The sequence below is a fragment of the Herpailurus yagouaroundi genome, unplaced genomic scaffold, assembly GCF_014898765.1.
Source record: "Herpailurus yagouaroundi ecotype Mexico unplaced genomic scaffold, PumYag 77, whole genome shotgun sequence".
In the NCBI taxonomy this organism is placed as follows: domain Eukaryota; kingdom Metazoa; phylum Chordata; class Mammalia; order Carnivora; family Felidae; genus Herpailurus; species Herpailurus yagouaroundi.
Genome location: NW_024412388.1, coordinates 617,661 through 645,378, shown reverse-complemented (window position 1 = coordinate 645,378; position 27,718 = coordinate 617,661). Strand labels below are relative to the sequence as shown.

At 54.6% G+C, this 27,718-nt stretch overlaps 3 protein-coding genes and 2 pseudogenes across 12 annotated transcripts in view; 3 read left to right on the top strand and 2 right to left on the bottom strand.

Moving 5' to 3' along the window:
- SLC35E2B (solute carrier family 35 member E2B) overlaps positions 1–4,190 on the top strand; it is a 28,772-nt gene extending 24,582 nt beyond the window's left edge. For 5 of the 6 annotated variants that reach the window (XM_040458595.1, XM_040458605.1, XM_040458587.1 and 2 more), the window contains one exon: positions 9–246. In XM_040458595.1, coding sequence (XP_040314529.1) covers positions 9–246 — 238 coding nt within the window. Of the gene's footprint in view, positions 1–8 lie in introns of all 6 variants that reach the window. The other variant, XM_040458622.1, reaches the window with a different exon arrangement.
- Positions 4,191–4,793: 603 nt separating this feature from the next.
- CDK11B (cyclin dependent kinase 11B) lies at positions 4,794–23,588 on the top strand. Of its 5 annotated transcripts, none has more exons than XM_040458519.1 (20): positions 4,794–4,888; positions 5,408–5,531; positions 6,346–6,461; positions 7,476–7,603; positions 9,599–9,737; positions 17,299–17,435; positions 17,953–18,075; positions 18,394–18,489; positions 18,572–18,733; positions 19,025–19,090; positions 19,713–19,882; positions 20,297–20,387; positions 21,302–21,423; positions 21,642–21,747; positions 22,102–22,223; positions 22,305–22,412; positions 22,486–22,602; positions 22,707–22,855; positions 22,951–23,140; positions 23,235–23,588. In XM_040458519.1, the coding sequence occupies exons 2-20, from the start codon at positions 5,421–5,423 to the stop codon at positions 23,325–23,327; spliced, it is 2,346 nt and encodes a 781-aa protein (XP_040314453.1). In that variant the 5' UTR covers positions 4,794–4,888; positions 5,408–5,420; the 3' UTR covers positions 23,328–23,588. The 5 variants fall into 5 exon arrangements, with proteins under 5 accessions (XP_040314453.1, XP_040314443.1, XP_040314468.1 ...); XM_040458509.1 differs by having other exon boundaries at positions 19,707–19,882; XM_040458534.1 differs by lacking the exon at positions 4,794–4,888 and adding an exon at positions 5,604–5,650 and having other exon boundaries at positions 5,411–5,447; positions 19,707–19,882.
- On the top strand, positions 13,166–14,883 carry LOC121019299 (CDAN1-interacting nuclease 1-like; annotated as a pseudogene).
- Positions 15,724–15,846, bottom strand: LOC121027954 (uncharacterized; annotated as a pseudogene).
- Positions 23,589–24,263: 675 nt separating the features above from the next.
- MMP23B (matrix metallopeptidase 23B) lies at positions 24,264–27,095 on the bottom strand. Its single transcript, XM_040458634.1, has 8 exons — positions 26,464–27,095; positions 25,976–26,115; positions 25,759–25,898; positions 25,526–25,693; positions 24,981–25,145; positions 24,797–24,907; positions 24,571–24,697; positions 24,264–24,483 (listed from the first exon to the last, which is right to left on the bottom strand). The coding sequence occupies exons 1-8, from the start codon at positions 26,620–26,622 to the stop codon at positions 24,309–24,311; spliced, it is 1,185 nt and encodes a 394-aa protein (XP_040314568.1). The 5' UTR covers positions 26,623–27,095; the 3' UTR covers positions 24,264–24,308.
- Between the last annotated feature and the right edge of the window lie 623 nt (positions 27,096–27,718).

Below are 27,718 nucleotides of genomic sequence, written 5' to 3'. Positions count from 1 at the left end.
CGTTGCAGTGTCGCCAGCACCGTGAAGCACGCCTTATCCATCTGGCTCAGTATTATAGTGTTTGGCAACAGAGTCACCAGCCTGTCAGCCATCGGCACCGTCCTAGTGACGGCTGGCGTCCTGCTCTACAACAAAGCCAAGCAGCGCCAGCGGGAGGCCATGCAGAGCCTGGCTGTGGCCGCCAGCCCAACACCAGAGGACGAAGCGGAGCCACTGACCCCCAAGGACCCCAGACCACACCACTGAGCTCTGGAAGCTGCGGCAGGTGGCCAGAGCCCCCAAGCCGCTGCCCACTGCTGCTGTTCCCCTTACCGACGCAGACACCCGGCCTCCTTGGGTCAGTGGGGTGCAGGAGGCCACGGGACGGGCCGCCTTCGCCGCTCCCATTTCAGGTTTTCAGTGAAAACCAGTGGGAGCTTGAACGGGGATCCCAGATGTCCGCTTCCTGGGGTGGAGACCGGAGCCAGCTGCCGCTGAGCCACGGCCAGATAATGTGAAATCTGCCTCCTGCTGACCCTGTGCTGAGCACTCGCGAGGGGGTGGGACTTCCAGATGGCCTCTGCACCCCCCGTCACCAGCTTGCAGGTCTGGTTGCAGTTAGGCCACGCCCTCGTTCTCTGTGTGTGACCGCTACTGGGGACCCCTGTGAAGTGACAGCTGGATCCGGGTGCCAATGCGCACTGCTCCCCGCTGCTCGGTGCCAGCACAGAGAGCTCAGCTCCCCCTGCTCGCCGTCAAAGGCCCGTGAAGGCACACTCTGCTCCTGGGCCATCTGGGGAGACTGTCATGCTGAGAGAGGGCCAAGGCGCCCACGCCCTGGGCCGGAGGCCACAGCAGCTGAGTGCACAGAGCTAGGAGAGTGGAAAGGGATCAGACGGGCACAGAAATGAGGGTCCCTGCTCCTGTGGGCAGGATGTTGGGCCCTTGCCTTCCTGCCCCAGAGCTGCCAGCATCCAGCACCACTTAGGGAAAGGTGCCTCGCCCCTTTCAGGGTCTCCACCGCACTAGGCCCTCCACCTCCCGAAAGTCCCAACCCTCACCTGTGGCTGGCGCTTCAGTCAGGGACCCCCGATGTGGTGATTGCTGGTCACAGAGGTAGAGGACAGACATCTGTAGTGTTTAACTCAGGATGGGGACATACTGACCTTCCCTTTTGTTTTCTGGGCCTTCGTGTGTAACAGAGGCTGTTCTGAAGAGTTCCCTGCAGGTGCCCCTGCCATCACTCACCTGGTCGGGAGCCACGCCATATTTTGTCTCAAGCACAAGGGTGTTAAGGTTTTCTCTCATGAATGAATGAGCAGGTGGAGTGCTGGGAAGACCTTTTGGAGTGTTTATGGCTTTTGTCACACTGCATTTAAAATGACTGTAAAGGTGTTAAAGAAGAAAACCCAGGCACGGGTGGCTTCTGGAAAGCACCCTGTATGGCAAGTAACCCGTACTGAACCCACAGCCTGGCTCAGCCTGGCTCTCCCCTCCCAGAGCGATGGACCCACCACGCTGGGTATCTGAGCCCTGTGTCGGGTTGAGGCTCCTGACCTCTTCACCCTATTCCTCTTCCCACATCCTGGTGGGGTTTCTGATCAGGGCACGTCCGCTGCCAGCCAGGCTTTAATACCTCTCCGTGGCACCAGGTTCAAGCTCTGGGGTGTGTCATGTGCAGCCCAACACGGAGGATGAGGTTGGCCACACGGCTGTCTGGGGCCTGCCTGCTGCAGCTGAGTGAACCAGCCGACAGGAGCGCTTCAGGCACTGGTGGTTCCCTCATCTGATTTCCCCTCCCTGCCGTTCAGGTCCTTGGTTCCCATTATCTTTTCACTGGTTTTCCAGTTGACTGGTCAACTGGAAAGTATATTAAAAAAGGCCCTCCTGGAGATCAAATCTCTTGGAAACAAAGAGCAATAATAAGTCTCATTAAGTTCTGCCTACTTGAAAAAGTTTGCCATGATGATGGGTTAAACTGAGGCCTTTAAAACTGTAACCTTTTTATGAAGCTGACTTCCTATGTCCAGAGCACAGGCAGGGGTGTGCTCGCCCGCGCGCCACGCTCACCTCCACTGTGAAGACGTTTCTCCTGAGACTTTCCCCAGGTTTCTATCCCTTCCTCTCTCCTTCCTCCACAAAAAACACCGAAGAGTACTTGCTGGAGGCGGCTTGGGCAGCGGGATGTGCTGGGTCTGTGAGGCCCAGTGGGAAAGGACAGCTTCCAGAGGGCCCTGCCTCTGCCCTTAACAACGTGGCTGCTGTGGCCGGCTGTGGCCAGCTGCTGACAAGATGTGAGCAGAGAAGGAGACACGTCTACGGTCATCCTGTTGCAAGAATGTCACGTTGGCCTTCTCACAGACGTCCTCATCCAAGTAACCAGGTAGGCGGCACCTGCTTCTGAGCCTCGTTAGGGACCCGGGTCCGAGTCTCTTCTGGAACCAGCGCCCTGCACACCACATGTGCCCCGCCTCCTGTCACAAGTGGTTTTCTGCCGGTTTTGATTTTCCAAATTCTTGGACCAGAAACAAAATGAAGATTTCTCCAAATTATTAGTAAATGAGGTAATTTCCAACAAAGCTGCTTTTGAAACATTTCCTAAGAACCCAAGCTGTGGCCAGCACTGCCCGTGCCTGGGGCTTACATTCCTTCTTTGTATGGTCTCCACCCTGAAGCCGTCCGTGTCCTGCATGTCCGGGACAACCCTGCCAGGAGACAAAACATGGCCTGTCGTGGCCGTTTGTTTAATGAATGTACAGACATACGTTTTTTATTAACTTTGTGTAGTAGTGTTTATAGTATGTTTATAATACATTGCAAACATGCTTGTGTCATTGTCGTCACTTACACGGGTCATTTCCTATGCCCATGGTCATTGTCTGTGCCTTTGTAAAGAAACACTTCAAACAGGTGTCAGGTCGGGTCGGGTCGATACCTTACCTACGTGGATACTTCTAAATATACATGTATCTGACTTTCAAGGAAACTTCCACTATGAGTGGCATAAAAACCTTGGGTTTGTTTTTTTTTTTTTTCCCGACAGTCACAGTTGCATGTCATTGTTAAAATAATCTGCCCTGGAAAGCTGAGAATATTCTTGCACAATCCAAAAATGTGTCTTTAATTTGAGAAAAATAGGCATGGTGAATCCAAAGCGGTAAAATGCTGCACAAAGAGTATCAAACGAAGTTGTGCTTGTAGCCCATGCTGGAGATTCTTTTCCCAAAACCAGTGGGTTTTTGCTTGTGAACGGTCACTTGGACAGACCAGTAGGTTTGACAGACGCATATTATGGCTTTTTACATCTGTCTGAGTGTCGTGCTTTCCTAAGGCCTGGAGCATTTTCAGTTTCCCTGGGTTGGAAAAATTAATCAAGGACGCTACTACAGATAGAATTCTTTTGCCTTTGACCGTCATACTAAGGGCTTTATTCTTTCACAAAATCCATACATGCTCTGGCTGAGGCGTCTTCATTTCCTTAGTTTACAACTATAAATGTCCCAGCCCCCCCGGTCAATCTGCCTGTTTCCCTGTGTTCTGGCTGGTGAGCCAAGAGCAGAGGTGAGGTTGTGCTGACCACCCTCCGGCTCAGGTGGGAAACCTTCGATTTTGCTGTCCTTGAAGAGTTTCTTCCAGTTTTCCTGAGGGTTCTGATTCTGAGTTTGATGGCCACTGGATCCGTGCCCAGATTTCCAAACAGAGCTGGAAACTGTCCTAACTGGTAGAATCTTTCGTTGTCTTTTTTGTTTGTTTCATTGGAGTAAAACCTGCATTCACCCGATTGGCCATTTCTAGTCTTTGCAGATGTGTGAGTGGAGTCTGAACCTGCCCAGGGGGTGTTGTGGGACCCATGAGGAGGGCCACAGTCACCGAGACTTTCCCACACTGAAAAACTTGAAAATCCTATCAGTAATTGTCTGCATCAGAACCAAGTGCGATCTGCTTCATACCAAACAAAACTGTGGACAACTGAAAGCGCATTGTACAAGATGTGTATCGTGTTCTTGTATTTCACCTAATTCAGTATTCGAGTGACTAAATCAGTACTTTCTAGAAAGTGGTTCTATTAAGTAATTTAGTGAGTCACTGTTAAATCTACTGTGGTAATAAACTGATGCCTTTTGGCTCTTTTTGTCTAAATTAAGCCACTTGGTAGCGACTACCTAGGACTCTGGTTCTCTCAAAATACAATAAATGTTAACAGTGCCTGCCGTTGCTGTCTTCACTGTAACCCTCCCGGGTTTGTGCTACTGAAATGGTCACGGGGCTGGGGGGGCGGGTGGAGGGTGGTTCTTGTCGCCTTCATGCTGATAACTCCCTTCGTGAAGAGAGAAGAATGGTTCTCCTGTCCCCAACGGCTCAGGAAGCAAAATAAGTGTGGGTACAGAAAGGGAACACCGTCCTGGGGAGGAAAAGAAAGCTCAATTCCACTCGCCCTTTTTGTGCCCGAGTTCGTCCCATTCCGCATTTCCCACTTCAAACCCGGCTAACGAGGGCGCATGTCGGTCTCCTGCTCTCTTCCCTGGGCTGCGGCTCGTGGGTTCACCACATTCCCACGGCCCTTCCAAACCGCGGGAGGGGGCGGGGCGGGAGGGACCCCGGGGAGGCGCGCCTTCGCGCCACACGCCCTTCTAGAATTCCGGTCGAGCCTCCGGCGTCACCGGAGCACCAACGGCGGCCTCCGCGCCCCGCGCTCGGAGGGACGGCCGGCGGCGGCGCCCGGGTCGGAAGTGACGTGAGCGCGCCCGGGCCCCTCCCTGCTCCGGCCGAGCCGCCGGCGGGCGCCGCCGACCTGCGTCATCAGCCCGCGCCGGCGCAGGAAGTGCCGACGCTGCTGGCGCGCGCCGGGCGCTGTTTCTCCTCAGGCTCCGGGACCGGCGGCGGCGGCGGCGGCGGCGGAGGCGCAGGGGTGAGTGGCGGAGGGCGGGGCCGGGCCGGGCGGCGAGCGCTCGGATCCGGGCGGACCCTGGGCGTCGCTTCCCGCCTCCTCGTTCCGCCTCGCCCCGCGCGGAGCCGGGGGTTGAGGCGGCGTCGGGCGCAGACGCCGGGAGCCCGCCCCTGCGGGCCCGAACCCCGACTCGTAGCGGCCGCGCCCGGGGGGCTGAGGGGCCGGGCGGCCCGGCCGCGTCGTATCCGGTGACCGCGACCCCCGGGCGTGGGGTCTCCGGGACTGAGCCGCGAGCTTTCCACGGATGAGCTCCCTCCCCATCGGTGTTGTTCTGCGGGGGGGGAGGGGGGGTGTTCTCGTCTGTGACCGAAGGGTAAACTGAGGCGAAGGACCTTGCCCGGGAATGACGGCAAAGAGATTTGAATCCAGGCGGTGGCTCTTCGGAGCCCGGCCCGCCCCGTCCGCGAAGACGCAAGCCGCAGCGCCCCGAAGCCCACTTGCCGGGTGTCCTGCCCTGGCTCGAGCTCTTTCTCTTTGCAGCGGTTCGACTCAAATGGGTGATGAAAAGGACTCTTGGAAGGTGAAAACTTTAGATGAAATTCTTCAGGAAAAGAAACGACGGAAGGAACAAGAGGAGAAAGCAGAGATAAAACGCTTAAAAAACGTAAGCCATGTTTTTTAAGTAAGTGGTTTTCTTAAAGGAGATTTAATTTCTTTGCCCTCGTTTTTCCATTAGAACAACGCTTCTTCGGTGAAGTTCTTTTGTACTTCCAAATGTCGCAGGTGAGCGCAAAATCTCTTCTAAAAATTAACAAAAACGTTCAAATACTCGGTTTGCGTTGCAGACAGATCGATAACATACTAAAGCTGTGTGTAGATGGCAAGATCCACGTGGAGATAAAGTACTTTGAACCTGAATCCATTAGTGCAGTGGGACTAATTTTTCTCATGTCACCGTTTCTGTGTCCGTGGCACCATTTCCAAGTATGTCTAGTGCAGTAGGAAGTCGCCCTGGAATTAATACTCGTGTTTGGCGGGGTCTTTGGCTGGCACAGTAACGTAGTCAGAGACACGTTTGGTAGCTTGGCGAGAGCGTCGGCAGAAGTACTCGTTTCTGCTCTCCCTGGTAGCTGACCTTTGTTAGCTATTTCCGAGTCACGGACGGACGAGGTGTCCCAGGGTATTTGGCGTATAAAACACGGCGTAAGGCTCAAGTTTGGCTTATGTAAACAACTAACATACTTGGCGTAGAGTCTAATGTTCCTTGTCGAATATGCTGATTTCAAGTTTTTTCACCTGAGGCCCCGGGTTCTAGAGAGTTGTGATTTTAACGTCATCATACGATTTGGGTGGAAGGTTCTTATACCTCGTAACATTGATCCATTCAAAGCGTATGTGAAACTTTGGGCATTGGCAAGGTTTGAGATCATTAACGAGACTTTTATCTGTGAGGAAATGACTTTCTCCTTGCTTCTCAGTCTGATGACCGGGATTCCAAGCGGGATTCCCTTGAGGAGGGGGAGCTGAGGGACCACCGCATGGAGATAACGATCAGGAACTCGCCATACAGAAGAGAGGACTCCATGGAAGACAGGTGGGGACAAGGTGCACGAGGAGGAAGGGCATCCAGCTGCACGTGCGCTTCTCCGCGGAGACACACGGGGTCCCACAGCACAGCTGTGGTCCTGGCTGAGCCTCCGCAGGGCTCCTCTGAAAACGTTTGAAGCGGTGACTGTGGGTTTACCTCACAGTTGAGATGGCCTTTGTGTGGTACCAGTTGGCACCCGAGTCCTCTTGCGAGAAGATTGAATGGGTGCATATTCCCTTCTTGGCAATTATCCTTCAACCCAGTGAATTCGCATTCACAAATTGCATTTAAATAATTGCGTGTGTGTGCTTTCAGTGACTGGTAAAATTACTGCCTAAAATCTTGCACGGGTGAACCACACTAGGGTGCTGGAGTGTGCGCGAGCAAGGCCCGTAAGCGGCGGTGGTCCTAGCGAGGCCCCTATATGCTAACATCCCTTCCTGCACCACGGTATCCCCTCACTTGCTTCCTTCTCGTATCCGTCATCATCACCAAATTATCCGTCATCAAATCATTAAAGCCGGCCTAACCAGAAATTAAGGTGCAAGGACGTACAGATTGTGAATTCTCACAACTTTTTGGTCATATAGTCAGTGAAAAGTGTTGTTGAGTGACCTTTTGAGGTCATCAAGTTCTGATAAAATTGTGATACTTTTTTTAACGGCTTTATTGGTGTATAAACGATAAGCTGCACATATGTAAAGTGTGCGGTCTGACATGTTTGTACACGCTTGTGAAACTATCACCGTGGTCATGGTGATGAACGTGTGCATGATGCCCTGAAGTTTCTTCAGAGAGGCATTTTCTTTCCATATACACATTGATTTTTCACGTACCCTTTTCATCTGTGTCTGTATTTGTAAGCAGTTTTGGCTTCAATTTCATAGTTAAGATTTAAAATGATTCTAGCTTCCACTTTCTTTGTATTCTGACCGCTGCGTTTTTTCCGGGCTGAAGAAGCTCCACGGCACCCTCATGGCTCTTCCGTTACCTGACGTGATGCTTTGTGTCTTATTTCAGAGGAGAGGAAGATGATTCTTTGGCTATCAAACCACCCCAGCAAATGTCTCGGAAAGAAAAGGCTCATCACAGGAAAGATGAAAAGAGGAAAGAGAAACGTAGGCATCGTAGCCATTCAGCAGAAGGGGGTACTGAGCATTTATTGGTTTTTTTCTCTGTATCATGCTCAAGTATGGTCTGTTTCCTGTGTCATACTCCACCGTCTCCTCCAGAGCACAATTGAAAGAGAAGAGAAAGTAAAATCTTAGCCAAAAGCATACGTTTTTCTAGATCATTCTGAATAGTTAATTCATTTTCTTCCTGGTATTTTTTCTCCCTTGTTACATTGTTTTGGGTTAGTTTGTTTAAATGTAATATTGTCTTTTTTTTTTTTAATGTTTTTTGAATTTTTTTTTTAACGTTTATTTATTTTTGAGAGAGAGAGAGAGAGCGTGAGCGAGTGCACAAGGAGGGGAGGGGCAGAGAGAGAGGGAAACACAGAAACCAAAGCAGGCTCCAGGCTGTAAGCTGTCAGTACAGAGCCTGACGCGGGGCTCAAATTCACGAACTGTGACATCATGACCTGAGCTGAAGTCAGACACTTAACCGACTGAGCCACCTAAGCACCCCATTAATGATTGTTTTCTCAAGGAGAGATCGAGCATCAGCGGGGGAGCGGCAGAGAGAGGGAGACACAGAATCCAAATCCTGAGCTGTCAGCATAAAGCCTGACGTGGGGCTTGAACTCACAAATCGTGAGATCATGACCTGAGCAGAAGTCAGATGCTTAACTGACTGAGCCCCCCATAAATGTAATATTGTCTAAACTCAACAAATATAGGGTATTTATATGCAGTTTTTTTTTTTTAAGTTTACTTATTTTGAGAGAGCACACTTGCAAGCATGAGATGGGCAGAGAGAGGGAGAGAGTATCTCAAGCAGGCGGCATGCTGTCAGTGCGGAGCCTGACACAGGGCTCTGTCTCACAAACTGGGAGGTTGTGACCTGAGCCGAAATCATGAGTCGGATGCTTAACCAGCTGAGCCACCCAGGCATTCCTTCCTTACATTTTGAATAATAGGTATTTTTCTAGCTGACATGGTTGCAAGAGTATAGTAGCCAACATAAAACACACAGTGTGTGTTAATTGGCTATGTTAACAGTAAGCTCTTAGTAAAATTTTTAGGGAATCAGAAGTTATACATGGATTTCTGACTGCGCTGGGGGTCAATTATTCAACATTGTGTTTTTAAGGATCAATTATAGTCTAATCATAGCTTAATACAGAAAGAAAATGAAAGTTTTTTTTTTTTAAACGTTTATTCATTTTTGAGAGAGACAGAGCGTGAGCGGGGGAGGGGGAGAGAGAGAGGGAGACACAGAATCTGAAACAGGCTCCAGGCTCTGAGCTGTCAGCACAGAGCCTGATGCGGGGCTCAAACTCACAAACCACGAGATCGTGACCTGAGCCAAAGTCGAACGCTTAACCAACTGAGCCACCCAGGCGTCCCAAAAGTTACAGTTCTATTCAGTGATAACCACATTATTTTTTCTCTCACTTTGAGGCTTACTTCCATAGGATTTTCTTTTGTTTTTTTAACATAAAATGATTGTTTCTCCGAAGTCATTAATTAAATGTTTTCTTCTTCACTATTTTCTTTGAAAAAAAGTTTTTAATTTTTTTTTTTAATGTTTATATTTTAGAGAGACAGGGTGTGAGCGGGGGAGGGGCAGAGAGAGAGGTAGACCCAGAATCTGAAGCAGGCTCCAGGCTCTGAGCCGTCAGCACACAGCCCGACACGGGGCTTGAACTCACAAACTGTCGAGATCATGACCTGAGCCGAAGTCAGGCACTTAACCGACTGAGCTACCCAGGCCCCCCTGAAAATTTTTTTAATCTTTTAACTTACTTTTTGAGAGAGAGCACGCACAAGCGGGGGCGGGGCAGAAAGAGGGGGCAGAGAATCTAAAGCAGGCTCTGCGCTGACAGCGGAGAACCCCAATGTGGGGTTCAGATTCACGAACCGTGAGATCATTCCCTTGTCAGACACTTAACTGACTGAGCCACCCAGGCGCCCCTCCAATATTTTTAAATTAAGTTTTGGGTGTTGGGCCCCTTTGCGTGACATTCTCTCTCCTCTTAGGGAAGCATGCTAGGGCAAAGGAAAAAGAGAGAGAACACGAGCGCCGGAAGCGACACCGGGAGGAGCAAGACAAGGCTCGCAGAGAGTGGGAGAGGCAGAAGAGAAGGGAGATGGCCCGGGAGCATTCCAGGAGGGAGAGGTGAGTGAGTGCAGTCTGCGAAGGAGCCTGAAACTGAGCATTGCTGGTAGCCAACACCCCATCAGAGCGGCGATGGAGACCGCCGTTTTGGTGCACACACGAGAACCCGGCAGTATGACAGAGATGTGGGGCAGAAGTGGTTTGTGAGTCCACAGTCCTGGCACGGTAAACATGGGGTGGTGCTGACTGAAGAGATTAAGTTTTTATTGCATCTTGAAGACAGACATGGGTGTGAGTCTTCCTCAGAGAAGATCATGAAGGGAATGGAAATCGTGTGTCGGTTTCCTCCAGGTGAAGGCTGGTGGGGGAGGTACTCGGGAGCCAGGCCATTCCAGCATTGCTTGAGACCTTGTGTAAGAGTGTGATTTGGGCCAGTTGGAAGGGGCATTGCTGGTGGGAGCTGGAAGTCTGACAAAGGAATTCAGACACAAGGAGTGCAGTTTGGGGCCAAAAACATAGCAGTGGAGAGGGAAAGGGCGGTGGTCGCGCAGGGAGAGACGATCTTCCTCCATCTGTCAGCTGACGCCGGGGATGGGGGAGGAGGGCCCTCTCAGATTCAGCCCAGGGCGCGTATAGAAATTCCCACACAGCGCCCAAGAGAAATCTGTTCTAGGACGATTCATTGGTCACTGGGCAAGTATTTTTTGAGTGCCTGCTCTGTACCGAGCTCTCTTCCAGGTGGTCTAAGCGAGGAAGACTAAGGAAATATATTGCTTAGGGTTCTCTAGGTCACAGCAGAAATAGACTGTGGTTCTTTCAGACAAAATGGAAATCCCAAAGGCCTTATAATAGCTTTGGAGCTGAGGCACCAGACTCTTACACATTAGTCTCCAAGTACATCTCTGTGGGCTCACATTCCCAGAAGACATCTGTGTAGCTCCAGATCTGTTCATCTGGGCTAGTTGTGACTACTGGGGCCATCTCTGTGTATTGAGGTGTTTCCAGAGAAAGCTTGGTACCGGCCTGCTACACGGAATGGAGAAGTAGGAGGGGTAGATGGTGCCTGTGTTCCCAGCAGGCCGAATGACACGGGCACCGAAGAAAGTGTGATGAGAGCCTTTGTTCTCAGGAGGAGGAGGTATGGCGGGGAGCTGATTCCTAAGGTAAAAGATCATGGGGTGAGCAGAACTGTGTGTCCAGGTTCGCTGCTAGCATGGGAAGCCCCCGTGTTTGCCGAGCCCAGTGCTGACCGTTTAGGATGGGCTGACGGCACAGCTGTGCGGACACAGTGTTGATCCCCAGGAAGCCAAGCTTGAAAACAAAAAGAAACGAAGGGAAAAAACCAGCAGTGGCCGCACTCTTTTTGGAAGACAGAGTTGACAGAGTTAGCAGAGCAGGTTACCAGACAAACAGCAATAGGTGAGAGGAAAAATTAGAATCCTCAATTGCTACCATATGTTACTTGAAATGTCCAATTCTCAACAGGACGTCTTGAGATGTAAAAGAAATAGGAAAGTATGACTTCCTGTTAAGGAAGACAAGCATCAGTAGAAACCAAGTGTTCCAGATTAGCAAGGAACTTGAAACAAAGCAATAGAAATTATGCTTTCTTCAGAACAGACAGTCAAAGGAAGAGAACTAGAGCTTCCGGGATCTGTGGCACAGCACCTGTTTGACCAACGCCATGCAGCTCGCAATACCAGGAGAGAAGAGTGATGCGGCACAAAGATGTCTTTTTAAATAATGGCTGAAGTCTTCCCAAATCTGATGAAAAACAGTTATCTGCATATCCAAGAAGTTCAGTGTACCCCAAGCAGGGTAAATACAAAGACACATCATAGTCAAACTGGTGAAAGCCAAAGAATAGATTTTGAAGGCAGCAAGAGAAAAAAAATCTACATAGAAGGTGTGATTGGTGGCTGACTTCTCATTAGAAACAATGGAGGCCAAGGGCGCCTGGGTGGCTCAGTCGGTTAAGCGTTCGACTTCAACTCAGGTCATGATCTCATGGCCTGTGGGTTTGAGCCCTGCGTTGTTGGGCTCAGTACTGACAGCGTGAAGCCTGGAGCCTGCTTTGGATTCTGTGTTTTTCTCTCTCTCTGCCTCTCCCTTGCTTGTTCGTTCTCTCTCTTTCTGTCTCTCTCAAAAATAAACATTAAAACAAAAATTAAAAAAAAAAAAGAAAAACAGTGGAGGTCAGAAGGCAGTGGAATGGCGTAGTCACGCTGCTGAAAGAAAACCTGTCAACCAGGAAGTCTGTGCAGCAAAACTGTTGTTCAAAAGTGAGGAGACATAACAAACTGGTGGAATTAATTGTAAGTAATACCTGCCTTAAATACTCAAGGGCAGACGCCTGAGTGGCTCAGTCGGTTAAGCATCCAGTTTTGGCTCAGGTCATGATCTCAAGGTCCATGAGTTTGAGCCCTACATTGGGCTCTGTGCTAAGAGCTCAGAGCCTGGAGCCTGCTTCAGATTCCGTGTCTCCCTCTTTTTCTGCCTTACACCGCTCACTGTCTCTCTCTCAAAAATAAATAAATACATACATACGTACGTACATACATACATACATACATACATACACACTCACTCAGGATCATCAGGTTGAATGGAAATGACACCAGAAGGTATAGAATTCACAGGAAGAAAAGACAAGCTTTAGAAATGGTAAAAGTGTAGGTTAACGTAAGATAATTTATGTATGTTTCATTTCATGTCTTCTCAGCTTCTATGAGAGACACGATTGCATAAAACAGTAATTATTAAAATACCGTGTTGTTGTGTGATACGTAGCATGTGTAGAGTGCACAGGGTTGAGAAGGGAGGGCTGTGGCTGTGGCAGAGCAGACCTATGTTCAGTGGAATGAAGTTAGTGTAATTTGGTAAGATGCATGCTGCCATCACTAAAACAACCTCTAAGAAAATAACTTTAACAAAATAGTGCAAACAAGAATTAAAATTATATACTACAAATATTTATTTATACCAAACACAGAGGGGCGTCTGGACAGCTCAGTCAGTTAAGCATCAGACTCTTGATTTCAGCTCAGGTGATGATCTCATGGTTCATGGGATTCTCTCTCCCTCACCCCCCTCTCTCTCTCTCACTCCCTGCCCCTCCCCTGCACTCTTCCCCTCTATCCCTCTCCCTCCCCCCCATCTCTCTCAAATAAACATTATGTACATACACACAGACCATCAAAAACTGAGAAACAGGACCCAAAAGGAAGACCTATAAAAGAAAAACCAAGAACAACAACGAAAGTAAATCCAGCCAAATCCATAATTACATGAAATGTGAAGTGGTTTCTGTACCCAAAGGAGAGGTTCTTTGATAGCAAACCTTGATCTATTATGTTGTCTGTAAGGAGAACACGTTAGAGACCAGGACAAAAACAGGTCGAAAGTAAACGTATGGGGAGCTGCCGTGTGAAGCCTGGTCTGCATAGCTAGTGGTAAAGAGGGTATGGGAGCAAGCCAAAACAGACTAGGAGCTCACGCTGTGCCATTGTGTGCCCACCCTTCGGCTCCTGACACCAAGGCTGAGCGCAGGGTGTTTTTCCCTTGCCTGTGCCACCTCCCAGTCCCTGGCCCAACGTGGTACTGACCGACCAAAGCCCAGTACTGACGAGACAGCTCAGTGCCTAGTGTCTGTGCCGCCTGCCAGGACACTGAGGCAGAGGTTCCGCAGGTACCTGAATGGAGTGGGGAGAAGAGCTAGCCAATGAGGTGGACTGTGATCCCTCGTTAATGGTTCAGATTATACTGGAGAGGTTTCTACAAGAGCATGAGGAAACTCCACCGTCCAAATCTGTTATAAATAGTATGCTACAGGACCCTTCTCAGATTCCAGATGGAGTTCTAGCAAATCAGGGCTGTCCGTGCACCGTGCAGTCAAATGCTCTACCCCTGAGCTCTACCCCTGTGTCAGCACACTATAAATGACTGCTGTTACGGACCACTGGTTGACTGCATCAAACATGCCCTTGGTCATGAGCATGGAGTCCTGCTGAGAGGCCTTCTAGAGGAAAACCTGTCCTTCCTAAATGAAGAGCAGCTCCGTGCAGAGGGTTATGACAAAACCCCAAACTTTACAAGTTCCAGTTGCTGTAGAAGGGTACATAATTCACCGGATTGAAAGCGGGGCCTCGTTTGGTGATGAATGTCGCCGCCATGTCCACCTACATGACTGACCAGGTCTGGATGTACTGGAATAGGTTTGGGTTGGGCTTCGTCATTTATCGGGACAGCTTTACCCGGGAACTGGACTGTAACTGGGAAAGGGGCATCCTGCTCAAAGCCTGTTTTCCCGTGGACATTCTCGCCTTGTGTCATAGCATAGCTTGACCCTGATGATCCTGGAAGAGAAGCCGGGAGGACGAGGCTAGATCCAAAGCAGTTTTACTTTTCTGCAGTGTAAACTCCTGGCAGCACCTGCCCTGAACTTCAGCCGAATTCGTGCTGCCCATAGCCATGTCACTACCTCTTGAGACAAACATATCAAGAATTTCTATTTTTCCTCATCCGTTGCTGATGTGAACAGCCAAGAACTGCATACATAACCACTTGTTGTCATAACCATTTCTCTGTCAGTTTACAGATAGTCATAATCTTCCTTCCTTCCAGATGGTTTCTGCTCATATACTGAACAAAAAGCAGAAATGTGGAGACTGAAATGTGTGATTTTTCAATTCTCCCAGTTCCCGAACCACCCTCTTTATTTTTTTTCCCAAGTCTCCATTCATTCTCCCGCCTCCCCCATTCTTCTCATACCCTCGCAGGTCCTCAGTGTTGAATTAGCATCCTGGAATAATCTAGCACAATCCTAGCAGAGTGGAAAACATGGCGGTTGAAACTCTTTTTGCTCTCACCTGCAAGGTTCCAGTAGACCTTGATGGTAGCCTGGGCTTGTTTTGTCCAGTCTTTGCGATTTTCTGATTTCTGTGGCATTAAGCCAAGCTGAGAAAATATATTTGATGAGAGGTTTTCTTTTTACGGTACTTATTTGAACACCAGAGACTTTCCGTTTATTTCATATAAGAGTATTGGTTACATTATATCTGGAAACCACACTCCTTTGGATTGGAGGCCAAGGTGAGACCATTGAAGCATGGTGCCAGCCTGGGCAAAAGTTCATTTTTAATTTTATTTTTTAATGTTTATTCATTTTTGAGAGATAGAGACTGAGCGTGAGTGGGGAAGGGGCAGAGAGAGAGGAGACCCGGGATCTGAAGCAGGCTCCAGGCTCTGAGCCGTCAGCACAGAGCCCAACGCGGGGCTCAAACTCACAAACCATGAGATCATGACCTGAGCTGCAGTCAGAGGTTTAGCCAAACTGAGCCACCCAGATGCCCCAGACGTTCGTTTTTAAATACAGCTACTTGTCAGTATGTACAGTAATCAGTATCTTTCTGAGTACAATTTTTTAAAAGCACATTTTATGCACTGGTCTATATGCGCATTTTATACCACATAATTATATAACACTCAAATAATTTAGTCCTTAGAAATGTTCAGCTTTGAATGAATTAAGTGTACCAGAAATAAACATAAAGTGATTTCCAAATAAGCAAACTAAAAGGGATTTTGTATATGTTCGGAAAACAAAAAAGCATGAAATTAAACACATGGAAGAAGGTGCAACACGTACACAGCAGCCACAGCGTGCAGGTGGCTCAGCGCCAGGCCAGACGTGAGGCCAGCACCGAGACCGGGCTTCACAACCACAGGAAGGGACATACGTCAGGAACATGACCGCGGTAAACGTGTATGAGTCTGACAGCAGAGTCCAGAAATCTGGGCTGCAATAACCTGACAGTTGAAAGAAGAAACAGGCAGTTCCTCGATTATAGTTGGAAGTTTCGGTACCCCCCTCTAGTTGTTAATAGAACGAGATGGAACAAGGATATAAAAAATTTGGAAAATACCCTGCACCAGCTCAGTCTGACTGAGCTTGTGGGCCATACGACAAGTGTCATACATAAGATAGTTGCAGTAGTACAAAGTATGCCGTCTTTCCACAAAAGAAAGTGGAAATCAACAGAAAGAAACCTGGGGAAATCCTCAAAATGTTGGGAAATCCAACCACCCGTTTCTGAGAAAAGTTTTCATAGAGCAATAATCGCACCTCAGATAAACCTCATTGGCTATGATACTGCCACGTCGCAAAGCTCTTCCGTTTCTGATTAACCTGTGGCCCAAAGAAGAAATTCAAAGGAAAAATAGAAAATATTTTGAATTGAGTGAAAACAAAAGCAACGTGCCAAAAGGTAGGGGTGCACGAAAAGCTGGGCCCAGAATGAGCTGTTTTAAGCACTGATACCAGAAAAGGAAGTTGTCAAGTCAGCAACTTGAGCTGCTACCCCAAGAGCAGGAGAAAGAAGCAGACTCAGCCCAAAGAAGCAGAAGAAATGTCCCAAGAGTCCTGATCTGACAGAAAGCAGATTGGGGGAGGATGGCTAGGAGCTGACCACGGATGGGCATGAGATGGGAATGTTTTAAAACTGGCTTATGGTGATAGTTGGACAATTTTGTAAATTGACGAAAAACTGAATTCACTGGTTGGATTTATTTTTTTTAAGTTTTTATTTATTTTGAGAGAGACAGAGCTATGAGCAGGGGAGGGGCAGAGAGAGGGAGAGAGGATCCCAAGCAGGCTCTGCACTGTCAGGGTTCACATTCACAAATCCTGAGACCACGATCTGAGCCGAAAGAGTCGGATGCTTAACCGACTGAGCCACCCAGGTGCCCCTCAGTGGTTGGATTTTATATGCTAACTTACAACTTTTATTTTGTAATAGTTTGGACTTCTAGGCATTTACAGAATAGTTCCTAGGATCCGAGCCTTCCACAGCGGTGACCTCTGACGGGCCCCAAAGCTGGCACGGTACCAGCGACCATACCACAGGCCTTGTTCCACTTTCACCCTTGTCCGTGCTCATTTCTGTTTTTGTTTTTGTTTTTGTTTTTTTGGTAATAGCTTTTCTGGTTAGATTTGGACTTAATTCTGATTCTATCGGGATTTGAAAACTAACTGCTGCTCATCGGTTTTCACCATCTGGCCACTTTGTGGTGCATCAGCCATGCACACCGTGGTCGCTAATAGTTCCTGCACTTCAGATGAGCCTTGTCCCCTCCGTGAAGTAACTTTCCCTGCTGCCCCTCGTGTACCACACTCGTACCCGCTTTGCTCCCCACCAGGCCCGGCTGGGCATCCGTCTACCATAGGATCTAGTGAGAAGGGTAGGACAGGGCCTCAGGCCCAAGTCTAGGTCCTTCTCTCCACCTTCCCCAGGTGGGCTCTTCCACCCCTCAGTGCCCCTGAAAACTTAGTGATAAAGGTGGATTTAAATTGTACTGCCATCCATACTCAGTAGGACTGCGCAACAGAAGCCTTCTGGAACCAGTGGGCTCATCCCTCATTGGCAATATCTCATCGTGCCAGTACTTTGCTACATTCTGTTGCGGCTGTTGGGCTGTGTGCGCGTATATGTTCTACTTTTAAAAAGCCCATTATGGTTTGAACAATCTAAGTGGGCAGTTTCTAAATTTGAGCAAAAAACACTTGGGGTGAAAAAGAAAACTTCGTGTTTGCGGAGAGAGAGTCGGCCTGTGCTTGTTGCAGGGACCGCCTTGAGCAGCTGGAGAGGAAGCGGGAGCGAGAACGAAAGATGCGGGAACAGCAAAAGGAACAGCGGGAACAGAAGGAACGGGAGCGGCGCGCTGAGGAGCGGCGCAAGGAGCGCGAGGCCCGAAGGGAAGGTGCGCGTGGGCGCACCCTGTGGTTGGGGTGTTGTTCCCATGGGTGAGCCCAGAGCTGCACAAATGACACTGAGGGGTGAGGTGCTCTGGGCCATGGCTGAGTGAAGGGGGAACAGGCCGTGGGGCTCGGGAGTTGAGCCTGTCCACATAGTTCCTTGCCAGAGAAGGCAGTGGTCACTTCAGGCCTGAGGTGAGGGTGTGCGGCCGGGGCGCACCCAGGCCTGGTGCTGGACAGCCGTCAGGGTAACACACGGGCTGCCGCCCGCTGCTGTTTAGGCACAGGCTTGGAGAGGTGGGTCGTGGCCCCTTCTTTTCCGGCAGTAGAGAGTCTGGAAGGCCTACGTGGGTCCTCCGGGACGTCTCACGGTTTCCACGCCTCTGTGGCCACAGAGCTGTCAGCAGGTGTAGTGGGTTGTCATCGTCAGGGGTGCAGGTGAGGACCACCTCTGACCGAGCTGGGGCCCTGCCAGAGAGAGGGTGCCGCCAGCGCTGCCTCCTGCTGTGTTCTGTGCCCCAGTGTCTGCACATCACCGGACCATGAGGGAGGACTATGGCGACAAAGTGAAAGCGAGCCACTGGAGTCGCAGTCCGCTGCGGCCGCCGCGAGAGCGGTTTGAGCTGACAGACGGCCGGAAACCAGGTGAGGGCCCGCGGCGCCTGCCTGGGGGCCAGCGTGGCGCGGTTCTTTGCTGACTGTTTTTTATGGACAAAAACTTTTTTTTGCACGACGATACGGTATGCTAAAGTACTTCCGTGTCACACGACAGGACTTTAGCATTTGTGCGGAGCACATTTATATTTCTCAGCGGAAACCTTTGTTACGGGTCTTTGAGAGCTGTTTTCCAGCTGAGTGTGGATGAGGGTTTATCCTACACACTGAGGCTTATCTCTGTGTGAAAGCTCCCACGTGATCTCGTTGATGGTCAACACGTTCACTTTTGATGGTTTGTGTCACAAGTGAAAGAAGAGAAGGTGGAAGAGAGAGACCTGCTGTCCGACCTGCAAGACGTCAGCGACAGCGAGCGCAAAACCAGCTCAGCCGAGTCCTCGTCAGGTGAGTGCGGGCCCCGCCGCCGTGAAGTCGCCGCTGCCTGCGGTGCCTGCCTGCGGTCACTCCTGGCCGTTTTCTTCTGAAGCGGAATCAGGGTCGGGCTCGGAGGAGGAGGAGGAAGAGGAGGAGGAGGAGGAGGAGGAGGAGGAAGAGGAGGGCAGCAGCAGTGAAGAATCGGAGGAGGAGGAGGAGGAGGAGGAAGAGGAGACAGGGAGCAACTCCGAGGACGCGTCTGGACAGTCGGCTGGTGAGGAGGGCACCGGGCGCGACGGTTTAGTTGGCTGGACTCCACAGACCGCAGAGGTCACGGGAACTCTCGGTTCGAAAATGTCTCCGAATGGACAGTGCCTTGCTACCTGGGACTCCACGTGAGACCCCAGAATTGATGGTTTACGGCGGTTCTTGCTCTCTGTTAGCTAAAGCAGACCCTCGCTTGTGCTGGCGGAGGGTCTGAAGAGCCCTAGAAAGAGGCAGACCCCAAGTCAGCGCAGGGCCAGCAGCCCCGCAGATCTGAGCAGACGCCTGCTGTCTCTTGCAGAGGAAGTGAGCGAAGACGAAATGAGTGAGGATGGGGAGCGCGAGAATGAGAACCACGTCCTCGTTGGTGAGAGGCATCCCCGCTGCTTGGTCTTTTCCTGTGTGCTGTGGCCCTTCGTAGAGCTGGCACCTCGGGCTTCCTCCAGGGTCACCCCACCCCAGAGGCACAGGCAGCTGAGTCACTGAGAGACCCGGTTCCCTGAGCACCACCACCCCCACTCCCCCCCCACCGACCACTTGCGACCGTGAGGGGCCAGCATCCCTTACTGGGGACAGTCCTGACTGAGCGTCCTCGTGAGCGTCACTGTGGCTTAGACACTGCAGGTGGCTGGGAAGCACCAGCCGGGGCCCGGCCTCTTAGCTCAGGTCCAACCACAGGCCCATCACCATTCTGTAGACACCAGCAAGGCCTTGCCCTCAAGGCCTGACGGGAGCTCTGGGTGTGCCGCCTCTGAGCTCAGTCTCCGGCCAGGGGCTCACAGTGCATGTGGCTGAGCTGGCAAGCCCCCAGACCCCAGTGCCCTCTGTCCAGGACGGTGGGACACACGCTTGTGCACAGCATCCTGGGGTCATTCTCGTGTGGCTCTTGCGTGCACTCAGTGTCCCCCCACCCCCACCCCAGACAGGAGAGGGGTGATGACGGTTGCTTATTTTGGTTCCATAATTGGGTTTTACTTTTGAAGTTCCAGAGTCCCGATTTGACCGAGACTCCGGAGACAGTGAGGAAGGGGAGGAAGAAGCTGGTGAGGGCACTCCACAGAGCAGCGCCTTGACCGAAGGGGACTTCGTGCCCGACTCTCCTGCCTTGTCACCCATTGAACTCAAACAGGAGCTGCCCAAGTACCTCCCTGCCCTGCAGGTCAGGCGTCCTTCCCATGCCGGGGTTGCTTCTGCTGATTACGAACAGGATGGTGGCTGAGAGCAGGAGCTGGGTCCCCAGGGTCACGTATGCAGTGAGGGAAGGTGCCAGGGCCTTGGTGGCATGTGGTGCAGGGGGCGCTCCTGTCCTCAGTGTTATCTTAGCGCCGGGCAGACAGGCCAGGCCTGGCTCAGAGGGATGCGTCCAGGACCAGCTCTTTCCCACGTTAGTTTTATTCCGTAATTGAGGAGCCCGTGGTCACTGAAGAAACTGGAGAAGAGGGCTGCTCCTGGCTCCGCCACCAGATACATTCGGCGCCCTCTGGAGACCTCTGGGCAGGGTTTGCTGCACTGGCCTGATTCAGGTGTGTGTGCGGCCGTGGCCGCTGGGTCCTCACGGCAGGCTTCCTTCCAGGGTTGTCGGAGCGTGGAGGAGTTCCAGTGCCTCAACAGGATTGAAGAAGGCACGTATGGGGTGGTGTACAGAGCAAAGGACAAGAAAACAGGTGGGTGCGGTGCCGAGTGGTCCCCCAAAGGGAGAAGGGGAGACGGGCAGGAACCAGATGGCACAGGGAGCCCGTCCCTGTGCAGGAAGGGACTTGTGCTGAAGAGCATTGTCCGTGGGTGTACCCGTTGCGCCATCTCGAGCCCGGCCCGGAGGGTTTGCTGTCCGCAGCCTCACTGGGCCCACATGCGGGCTGGGCTCTAGGAGCGAGGCCGGGTGTCCTGCCCGGGCCACAGCCAGCTCGCAGGGACTGAGATCGAGCCCAGGCCATCCTGGCCCTCGGCACCCTCGGTGTCAAGGTCCTTGAACGCACAGTTCCTACTCTCCTAGGAGTCTCTTCTCCCCGGGTGCCCGGCTGTGGCCTCGCCTTACCTGGCCAGCACCAGCTAGTGACTCATGGGCCCCTGAGCAGTGGACTCCTTGATACCTGTGGAGGCCCGAGGTCAGTCTGACCGTGAGGCTCTGCCGCTTACTTGTGACAGCAGGTGCCTCCGTTCTGGGACGGAGTGTGTCGTGTGCTTTGAGTGATAGCACCTGAGCAGGTGTGTGAGCCGCAGACTGGCAGCTTCCCCAGCGCCTGCAGCTGGGTCTTGGAGAGTCAGGGAGGCCACCTGAGAGCCTCAGACCCCAGTGATTGTGTCTGTCCTGGGATGTTGAGGTTTGCTGTGTCTCCTGGCAAATCACAGTAGGGATATAGAGATAAATAGGAAAATTCTCCTTAGCTGTTTGGACAAAAGTTAGCGTGGAAATCTGCCTCGTGCGTCTGTTGGGCCACAGGTTTGGGCTTGTTTTCTTGGTGCTGGTGTAACATGGGGCTTCCCAGTTACAACAAGGCTTCCCAGTGCCAAATAAGAAGCGCTCCCCGAATCCCAACGAAACGTGTGCTTTCTCAGCCCATCTTCGAACTGTTTTCAGATGAAATTGTGGCTCTGAAGCGGCTAAAGATGGAGAAGGAGAAGGAGGGCTTTCCAATCACCTCCCTGAGGGAGATCAACACCATCCTCAAGGCACAGCACCCCAACATTGTCACCGTTAGGGTGAGGCAGCCCGGGCCTGTGCCCCGAGGGGACCCTGTGATTCCTGTGCACCAGTGTTGTGCAAAAATTGAGCACTAGCCTCCCAGAATGTCAGCCCCCTTAGGGTCGTCACACCTGTAGGTACCTGCTGTCCCCAGTGTCTCTGCCCCGGGAGCCAGCAGTTAGTTGCGGGACCCGGAGGTGAGCACGGCACCCACGGACCCGCTCTTGTTTGCTAGGAGATCGTCGTGGGCAGCAACATGGACAAGATCTACATCGTGATGAACTACGTGGAGCATGACCTCAAGAGTCTGATGGAGACCATGAAGCAGCCTTTCTTGCCAGGTGGGGCCTGCAGGCACCGCGGGGGCCATGCAGGGAGGGTCTCCCACAGCCCTGATGTACTCCCACAGACGGGGCCCCCTGACTGGTGTCCCCCACAAGGAACATGCGGCCCTCGGGCTGCCCAGGGTGCAGGCAGCGTGTCCCTGGGGCGGAAGGAGCACTGACCCCACCGCGCCGTGTATCCGAGTGTGTGCGCGCGCGCACGTGTGCGGTCTCTGTGCGTGCATGCGTGTGTGTGTGCGTGCGTGCGTGCGCGAGGGCCGTGCCAAGCTGAGAGCATTCCCGGGAGAAGCGCACCCCGAGAATCCCGGTTGCTGCCGAGGCGGGGAGCTGACCCGAGGCGCTGCCCCGTAGGGGAGGTGAAGACCCTGATGATCCAGTTGCTGCGCGGTGTCAAACATCTGCACGACAACTGGATCTTGCACCGAGACCTCAAGACGTCCAACCTGCTGCTCAGCCACGCCGGCATCCTCAAGGTGAGCCCCCGGGGCCCGCCCCACAGGGGCCTGGCACCTGGGCCTCAGGGGCCTGCCCACAGCCCGCCTCTGTCCTCGCAGGTGGGGGACTTCGGGCTGGCGAGGGAGTACGGGTCCCCCCTGAAGGCCTACACCCCAGTCGTCGTGACCCTGTGGTACCGCGCCCCAGAGCTGCTGCTCGGCGCCAAGGTGAGTGCGGGGGGCGGCCAGCCTGCGCGCGCTGCCCTCCCCCAGCCTCCTGAGCGTGCCCCTGGCCCCCCAGGAGTACTCCACGGCTGTGGACATGTGGTCGGTGGGCTGCATCTTCGGGGAGCTGCTGACCCAGAAGCCGCTGTTCCCCGGGAAGTCGGAGATCGACCAGATCAACAAAGTGTTTAAGGTGGGTCTGTGCTCTCGCCCTGCCAGCCATGTGCAGACACCTGTACCAGACCCTTCCCTGCAGGCCGCGGCCGTTCCAAAACTCTCTTTCTCTTTCTCTCTCAGGATCTAGGGACCCCCAGTGAGAAAATCTGGCCTGGCTACAATGACCTCCCTGCGGTCAAGAAGATGACCTTCACTGAGTACCCCTATAATAATCTCCGCAAACGCTTCGGGGCCCTGCTCTCAGACCAGGGCTTTGACCTCATGAACAAGTGTGTGAACCTGCAGGCTGTGCCCCTCCGGCCCTGGGCCTCCCCCCCCCCCCCCCCCCCCCCCCCGTGCGGGCCAAGTGCTCTTGTTCTCCTAGGTTCCTGACCTACTTCCCCGGGCGGAGGGTCAGTGCGGAGGACGGCCTGAAGCACGAGTATTTCCGAGAGACCCCCCTCCCCATTGACCCCTCGATGTTCCCCACGTGGCCCGCCAAGAGTGAGCAGCAGAGGGTGAAGCGCGGCACGAGTCCACGGCCCCCCGAGGGCGGCCTGGGCTATAGCCAGCTGGTGAGGACAGGGCCGCAGGGGGGAGGCTGTGGGGGTCCCCCCCCAAAGGTGGGGCCAGCCCAGCCGAAGCCCCACGATGACGCTTGCTCCCCAGGGCGACGACGACCTGAAGGAGACAGGCTTCCACCTCACCACCACAAACCAGGGGGCCTCGGCCGCGGGGCCCGGCTTCAGCCTCAAGTTCTGAGGTTCGGCGCAGAGCCCGTGCCGGCCCTGCGGGTACCGACCAGCAAGGCTCAGTCGGGACCAGGGCAGGCGCCAGAGGCAGCATGTGGGTCCAGACCGAGGCCTGGCCCTGACTGAGCACAGCCGCCGGAGGCCAGTGTGGCCGCGGATCTTGACCTCACATCTCAGACTGCCCGTCTCGTTCGCTTTTCCAACGTTTCATTTTTATCTTGGCTTGTAAATTTGTAGAATTAAATCACATTTTCCTTGTTGTGGAAGGAAAGGCTGTATTTTTTCGGATGTGTCAGACTCGCCCTGCGAAGAGGGGGGCATCTGTAGGTGGCCAGTGTGGGCGGACACGTGTCCCCCAACCCACAAGGTCAGCACGGTGACCACTGGGGACTGCACTGTTAGGACACTGGCCCTGGAATGGAGCTGTGGGGGGGATTTTTCTATTTAATCTTCAGGCTCCTTTGCACCTTCCTACCCTCAGGGCATCCACAGCCCCAGGCCCCCCAGAGCCAGCGTGCGAGTTCTTGGCCACAGCGAGACCGGTTTTGTACCCAAGTTAACATGTTTTAAGACGCAATAAGATATTCTTGGGGGGAAGCTTTGCTACGTCGGTCCTTTCGCTCCCACTGGAGGCCTCACGGGCACAGTGGTCCGGCCCTTCCCAGCCTTCCTGCCTCCCCACCCCTGAGTGACCCCGAGACACAGCCAGGAACCCCGGGCTCCACCGGCTCAGCCTATGTCCCCAGCGATGCTGCTCACGTGTGGGGGTCCCTTTTCCCCACTTCTCCAGGACCGGCTGGAAAAAGCCTTCCTTGGCCTTGGCCTGTGGGGAAGTTGGGGCGTCCGGGCCCCAGGCTCCCCACGTCCAGCTGAGCACAGGCTGGAGGGCCCCACCCCGCAGGACCCAAGGCTGTTCGCCCTCCCTCCCAAGAAAGGGTGCGCAGACTTGAGAGAGAAAGTGCTTTATCGGCCGTCTTGGCCCCGCGGGCGCTCAGCCCCGCACGCGGACCCGCCAGGAGTAGGTGCTGAGCACCCGCTGCCGCCGGCGCACCACGCACGTGTACGTGCCCTCGTTGATGGCGTTGGCGATGATGCTCAGATGCGCCTCGCCCAGCGCCAGGTAGCCAGGGTAGGAGAATTCCAGGGGCTCCTGGTCCTTGTACCAGCTGCGGGGAGGGTGGGGAGGCTGGGCAGGGTCCCGAGCACCCGCCACCCACCCTCGGGGGGGGTCACGGGGACGCAGGGCCACTCACTACACTTTGCCTTTCTTGTGGAGGATCTTCTGGCCGCAGCGGAAGGTCACGTTCCGGCCCTCGGGCACCAGCCTGGTCTTGGTCCTGGGTGGCGGTGCAGTGGCAGCCACCGTGGGGAAGGGAAACTCTGCTCCGGAGTCAGGGAGGGAGGGCCACATCAGTGCCCCCCCCCCCCCCCCCCGCCAGACCCGAGCTGGCACTGGGGACCCTGCCTCACCGGCCTCACCGTAGCAGAAGTCGCAGCTGCTGGGACAGAGCCTCTTCATGAGTCTCCGGCGGGTGTCACAGAACCCCCTCCGTGCCCAGGATGTGCACACAAACAGTCGGTCCAGGCAGCCTGCGAGAGGGCAACCTGTCCTCAGGGCCGGCCCGGCACGCCACCCGCCAGCCCGCCCACCCACGGCACTCACCGTAGAGTCGGTGCAGCCCCCACAGCTCGTCCTGCGACAGCGTCTTCCAGCCACGCAGCGTGGCGTTGAGGTGCATGAGAGCCCGGCCGTGCTGCGAGTGCATCAGGCCCAGCGCGTGGCCGATCTCGTGGGCCGCCACGTGCACCAGGTCAGTGAGCCAAACGCCTGCAGGTCCCGAGGGTCAGGCCCTCGGACCCTGGCCCAGCCCTCCCCGTTCTGCCCGCCAGCCTTGCTTGCCGTGGCCACATCTGCTGCGGTGCGGCCACGGAGCCTCCCTCACTCGGCACAGCCATGGGAAGATAAGAACGTTCCAGGCCAGCAGAGGCAGTGAGCTCGGCCCCCAGGAATGTAGCTCCGGTTCTGTCTCCAGCAGCAGGGGGGAGGGGGGGCAGGGGGGTTTCAGGGCTCCTGGAACCCGGGCCTGTGGCCTCTTCCCAGCCTCCCCCTTCCTGCTTACTTGACCCCAAATCACAGCCGTCACCCCCAAAGCCCTCCTGCTGTGCCCACCGTGGCGCAGAGGGCCCCACAGGAGGCCAGGCCATCACCTTTCTTCCAGCTGTAGCGCGTGGGGCCCAGGACCCAGTATTCGCTGTCATCGAAGTGGATGCCCCCGTGAGGGGGGAAGAAGGCGTGGGCCAGCTCGCCTGTCGGGCCGTCAAAGCAGTGGTGCAGGGCAGAGACCAGGCAGTCCGTGTGGTTGACCGGGTAGAAGCCTGGGAGAGCACAGGGGCTGAGAGGGGGCCGCGGGGCTGGGCGGGGGCAGGGGCACGGTGCCCACCTATGCGGAGGTCACTGGGCTGCTCGGGGGCCACCTCTCGGAAGCTGAAGGGGGACACGTCGCTCCACATGCGGAAGGCGGTGGCCAGGCCCCGCCGGGTCTCGCTGGGGCTCAGCAGGTTCCGTGGGAAGGAGAGAATCCTGGGGTGGGGGTTAAGGTCAGGGGTGGCGGCCAGGCTGCGGCACGCTCCCCTCCACATCCTGGCCCACGGTCACACCTGTAGGTGAGGTTGAAGTGGTCCCAGCGCAGCCGGGCGGGGGTCAGCGTGTAGCGGCGTCTGCGGGGCGCCTGGAGGGGCAGAGGACCAGGTCCCGGGGTAGCGAGGACACCCGCGGGATTGGGTGCGGCGAGATCTCCCTTCAAAGAAAGCAAGGGCTCTTGGGGAGGCAGTCGGGACCAGACTTGTGTCTGAAAACACTCGGAAAAAAGACTAAAGGAAACGGGGTGGGGTTCGTGGTTCAGGGAGTGCTGAAATTCCCTCCTTTGGGCTCTGTGTGCTTTGGGGTTTTCTACCCTGGTCAGTGTTACTTTTACAGCCAGAATGAAAAAGGTTACTAACCACAGGCCAGGTCGGAGTGGGCGGGGCTGGAGGCCTGATGCTGCCACCCCCCGCCCCCCCCCCCGCCGCCCCCCCCCCCCCCCAACACGCAGGCCCTTGGACCCTCGGGCCGCCCACCCTTCTGCCCAGTCCCGCCCTGCTCTCACCTGCGCTGCGCTGGCTGCCAGCCGGGCCGAGGGGGCCCCCAGCCGGGCCAGCATCATGAGCACGGGCAGCAGGCACAAGGCACCCAGCACAGCTCCCAGCCGGCCAGCCTGGACTCGGGCCCCCGACGCCGCCGAGGACACGCAGGCCCCGAGGCCCATGGCGCCTGCGGACTCGCTGTCGGGGCCTAGGGCCCAGTGGGGCTGCGCGGGGAGGCGCTGAAGCGGCTCGGGTTACAGGGGTGGGTGCAGGGGGAGGCGCGTGCCCCTGAAGGGAACCAACTGGCCGTCCCCGCTGTCAGGACAGCCCTGCCGCCAGTGTGGGGTGCGGACCCGGGGCCTGTGGGTCGGTGGCAGCAGCTTGGGCAGGGCCTGCTGGGCGGGGTTACTTGGGGAGGGGGGGTGAGGAGGGCCAGGCAGCTAGAGAAGGGATAGAGTCTCGGGCTCAAGGAAGGGAGGTCAGTTGGGGTCCTGAGACCAGCTTTTTCCCTGGATGGAATCTCTTCAGCTCCCTCGCCACCGAATGAAGCCTGGGAGCGAACCTCCATTCCAGCCAACTTGGGACAAGTCCCCTGCCGGAGCACGCGGCCGCCTGACAGGGTCCCGGAGAAAGGGGAGGGGACTAGGAGAGTGAGTACCGGGCGCGCTGGCGGGGCAGTGGGGGCGGGGCGAGAGGCAGGGGAGGGGGCAGGTGGCCAGGGGAGTGTGGCAGAGGACCAAGCTGTCAGAGCTGGAGAGAAGGGACCCCATCGGGGTTTGGGGGTAAGCCCGTGAGGTGCCGGGGTTGTGGGAGCCCCGGACCCGTGGCCAGGGCCAAGGCCGGGAAGGGGCTCGGGCGGGCGGGCAGGGAAGTGGTGTCCTGAGGCCCTAGGCCTCGACGGGACGGCCTGTAGGCTGCAGGAGCTGAGCCAGGCAGGGATGTTGGTGAGGGCTCCTCCGGGTTGGGGGACCTGGGATCTGGGGGTGGGTGGGTGGGGGCTGAGAAGGCAGAGTCAACAGGGATTGGTGCAGAGAGGGAGCGAGGGGAGAGGCAGAAGGCCAGACCGGGCTGGGGGTCTGACCCTCCCCGTTCTCCATCCGGGCCTGGCGCCGAGTGACAGCAGTACACCCAGCCGACGGGGTCAGTGCCAAGGTGCTGGCAGACAGCTCCGGGGGAGCATTTCGGGTGGTTCTTGAAAAGCACCCGGCCGCTGAGCGCAGCTTTAAGCTCTTCGTGGTTCAATATTTGCCCAGCTCAGACTGGCCCTCCCACCCTGTG

What these genes read in the sequence shown, in the direction of transcription:
- CDK11B (XM_040458509.1), top strand. Translation starts at nt 5,421, where the DNA reads ATGGGTGATGAAAAGGACTCTTGGAAGGTGAAAACTTTAGATGAAATT. An exon ending in GACAGACGGCCGGAAACCAG is followed by an intron (nt 18,076 to 18,393) that starts GTGAGGGCCCGC and finishes TTGTGTCACAAG; the next exon opens with TGAAAGAAGAGAAGGTGGAA. An exon ending in AGCTGCTGCTCGGCGCCAAG is followed by an intron (nt 22,413 to 22,485) that starts GTGAGTGCGGGG and finishes CTGGCCCCCCAG; the next exon opens with GAGTACTCCACGGCTGTGGA.
- MMP23B (XM_040458634.1), bottom strand. Translation starts at nt 26,622, where the DNA reads ATGGGCCTCGGGGCCTGCGTGTCCTCGGCGGCGTCGGGGGCCCGAGTC. An exon ending in TGGCAGCCAGCGCAGCGCAG is followed by an intron (nt 26,116 to 26,463) that starts GTGAGAGCAGGG and finishes CTTTCTTTGAAG; the next exon opens with GGAGATCTCGCCGCACCCAA. An exon ending in CACTTCAACCTCACCTACAG is followed by an intron (nt 25,899 to 25,975) that starts GTGTGACCGTGG and finishes CCCCCACCCCAG; the next exon opens with GATTCTCTCCTTCCCACGGA.